The sequence below is a fragment of the Macrobrachium nipponense genome, chromosome 26, assembly GCF_015104395.2.
Source record: "Macrobrachium nipponense isolate FS-2020 chromosome 26, ASM1510439v2, whole genome shotgun sequence".
NCBI classification, from domain to species: Eukaryota; Metazoa; Arthropoda; class Malacostraca; order Decapoda; family Palaemonidae; genus Macrobrachium; species Macrobrachium nipponense.
In genome coordinates this window covers 40,676,519-40,679,635 of record NC_087215.1, presented here as the reverse complement: position 1 = coordinate 40,679,635, position 3,117 = coordinate 40,676,519, and the positions used below count along the sequence as shown (strand labels likewise).

The 3,117-nt window shown below is 36.8% G+C and overlaps 1 protein-coding gene across 1 annotated transcript; it reads left to right on the top strand.

Moving 5' to 3' along the window:
- Positions 1 to 271: 271 nt before the first annotated feature.
- On the top strand, positions 272 to 2,099 carry LOC135200207 (rhodopsin-like). The gene is made up of 2 exons (XM_064228643.1): positions 272 to 428; positions 853 to 2,099. The coding sequence occupies exon 2, from the start codon at positions 853 to 855 to the stop codon at positions 1,975 to 1,977; it is 1,125 nt and encodes a 374-aa protein (XP_064084713.1). The 5' UTR covers positions 272 to 428; the 3' UTR covers positions 1,978 to 2,099.
- The last annotated feature ends 1,018 nt before the right edge of the window (positions 2,100 to 3,117 follow it).

Sequence of the window (3,117 nt, the reverse complement as noted above, 5' to 3'; positions counted from 1 at the left end):
CTCGTTAGTGTATGAATATTATGATTGTTTCCTGTATATTTTCATAGCCTGTGATCCGTTAAATCAACGGATCGAGTGTACAATCACTTATGCAAAGCACAGTTATCTTTTCAATCAATTGGAAATGAGATTCTCTCGTTTCTGACTCCTGCTCCTGACGGTCTACATATTTTCGTAAAGAAGCCTTAAAGCTCCTCAGCTTCTTTGTGGGGGTTACATAATTTTGCCGGTTGGTTGCACACCGAGTCTCTGTCTTCATGTCGTGAATAGCGAACTCAGTGAGCGGGGAACCAACGTATATAAAGCCGTCCCTCGGTGAACGAGAGACACTTCGGCTTCGGCAGCACGTGGAACGGCATCCCGGGCACCTGTTCCTGGCAGCCGCTGAGCATCCTTCTCTTGCCTCGAAGTACTATATCGAAACCAATGTAGGTATCCGAGAAAGAACACTCTGACTATTACTGCTGTCATGTTCCCTACAATCGGATATTGGTTTGCGGTTTTACTAGGGTTTTAGGTTTAATTTTGCTTTTTGTTCATAAATATGGAAGTTCCCATTTTTCAACATGACAAACAGGTCACCTAAAGGCAGTTAGATTATGATATCAGAGCTATAAACTAGCGTTGAAAATAAGTACTTGTCCTTAGAAGAATGACAGTCAGTTTGGAATGGCTGTCAAACACTTCTTGAAGACTATTTAAACCAATTAGGGAAGTAGTAGTGCATGATTTTCAAAGATGTCTTTTAATGGGTCAATATAACAAGAACAATTATTTGCATCTTTCAGCTATCGTTGTAAAATTAATACATGTTATTTTTGCATAATATTTACTATATTTATTTTCTTTCAGATGGGCTATTGGGACGAACCATCCAACATGGGTGGCAGTGACCTCCAGGCCTCTACGAACCCATACGGTAACTACACCGTTGTCGACAGGGTTCCCCGAGAGCTCTTGAGTTACATTCACAACCACTGGTACCAGTACCCTCCCATGAACCCCCTTTGGTACAGCTTGGTTGGGGTATTCATGTTCGTTACAGGCACCCTTGCTGTTTGCGGCAACTTTGTTGTTATCTGGGTCTTCATGAACACCAAATCTCTCAGGACTCCCTCTAATATGTTTGTTGTAAGTCTGGCATTTTCTGATTTTATCATAATGTCTTTCATGGTCCCTCCAACTCTGGTAAACTGCTACTATCAGATGTGGGCCTTCAGTGGCCTCTTCTGTGAGATCTATGCTGCCATAGGCTCGATTTGCGGCTGTGCCTCCATTTGGGCCATGGTATTCATCACTCTTGATCGTTACAATGTCATTGTGAAGGGTATTTCAGCAAAACCACTGACAAACTCTGGCGCATTGCTGCGAATTTTGTATGTGTGGGGTCACACCTTGATTTGGTGCATCCTTCCATTGTTCGGATTCAACAGGTATGTCCCTGAAGGTAACATGACTGCCTGTGGTACCGACTACCTCAGTGATGATCTGTGGGGCCATCTTTACCTGTATTTCTATGCTTTTGATTGCTATGTCCTTCCACTCTTCATCATCATTTATTGCTACACATTCATCTTGAAGGCTGTTGCCACTCATGAGAAACAGATGCGTGAACAGGCCAAGAAGATGGGAGTCAAGTCTCTGAGAAATGACCCAGAAGCCAAAAAGACATCTAATGAATGCCGCCTTGCTAAAGTTGCTCTCATGACTGTTTCGCTGTGGTTCATGGCATGGACTCCTTACTTCGTAATCAATATTGTAGGCATGAACTACAAGCCTTTGATTACACCTCTCTTCACCATTTGGGGTTCAGTTTTCGCTAAGGCCAATGCTGTGTACAACCCCATTGTTTATGCCATCAGTCATCCTAAGTACCGAGCTGCTATGGAGAAGAAACTGCCATGCCTTTCCTGCCAAACTGAGAGGGATGAGGACTCTACTGTATCTGAGACTACCTCAACCAATGAGAAGTGCTAAGTGCTGTATGGCTGCCGACCGTAATCAGATATTGACTCTTGACCTTTTGTGAATTATCTTCGAATCGAAATATTTCTCCGAAATTATTCGAATAATTTCTTTGAATAAATTACTTGCATTGTTACAGTCTTTTATTACAGCCTTTTTAGATATGTTCGATCTTCCATTTTCAAATGAGGAGGACTACGAAACACAAGAAAAACAAAGAGAAAGGAATAGAGATATGTCCACAAATACATTACAAGTGCATCTCTGTATATTAATGTGTCTGAGGTACATTTACCTTTATACCATTAAGATCTTAGCAAACCTGCTTTGAGAGAAAATTTACACGTACTTGCTCCCACTCATTTAAATTCATAGATTCAAATATGATGAGGTTTTTCAGATGAGTACGGAAATAAACCTGAAAACTCTAGAATTTGTATTGAGATTTACTTGAAATGAAAGTAACTATAAGGACACCCAGCTCAGGAACTCCCGCTTTCCATGGTTTCATGTGTTCATTACCTCGTATTTCCCCTACTGAATGCCTCACCAGGTTCACTAAATGCTGTAGTAGCAATTAGATACTGATGGAAAGAGAAATAGTTAAGATGAAAAGTTAATCACAACCATGGGCAATATATCTGCTAACAGCTCAGCTGAATGCATTACAGAATAGTTAGTTATATCACATACTGCTTCTGAGACTTACAAAGGTGCATTATGTACTCTTCAAAAAAAAATGTAAACCGAAATAACTGTTTTACACATATATATATATATATATATATATATATATATATATATATAGATAGATATATATATATATATCTATATATAGATATATATATATATATATATATATATATATATATAGATATATATATATATATATCTCTCTCTCTCTATATATATATATATATATATATATATATATATATATATATATATATATATATATCTATATATATATGTATATATAGATATTATATATATATATATATATATATATATATATATATATATATCTGATATATATATATATATATAGTATACATATATATATATATATTTATAGATAATATATATATATATATCTATATATATATATATAATAGTATATATATACAATCAACCAAACACCGCAGGAAAGGT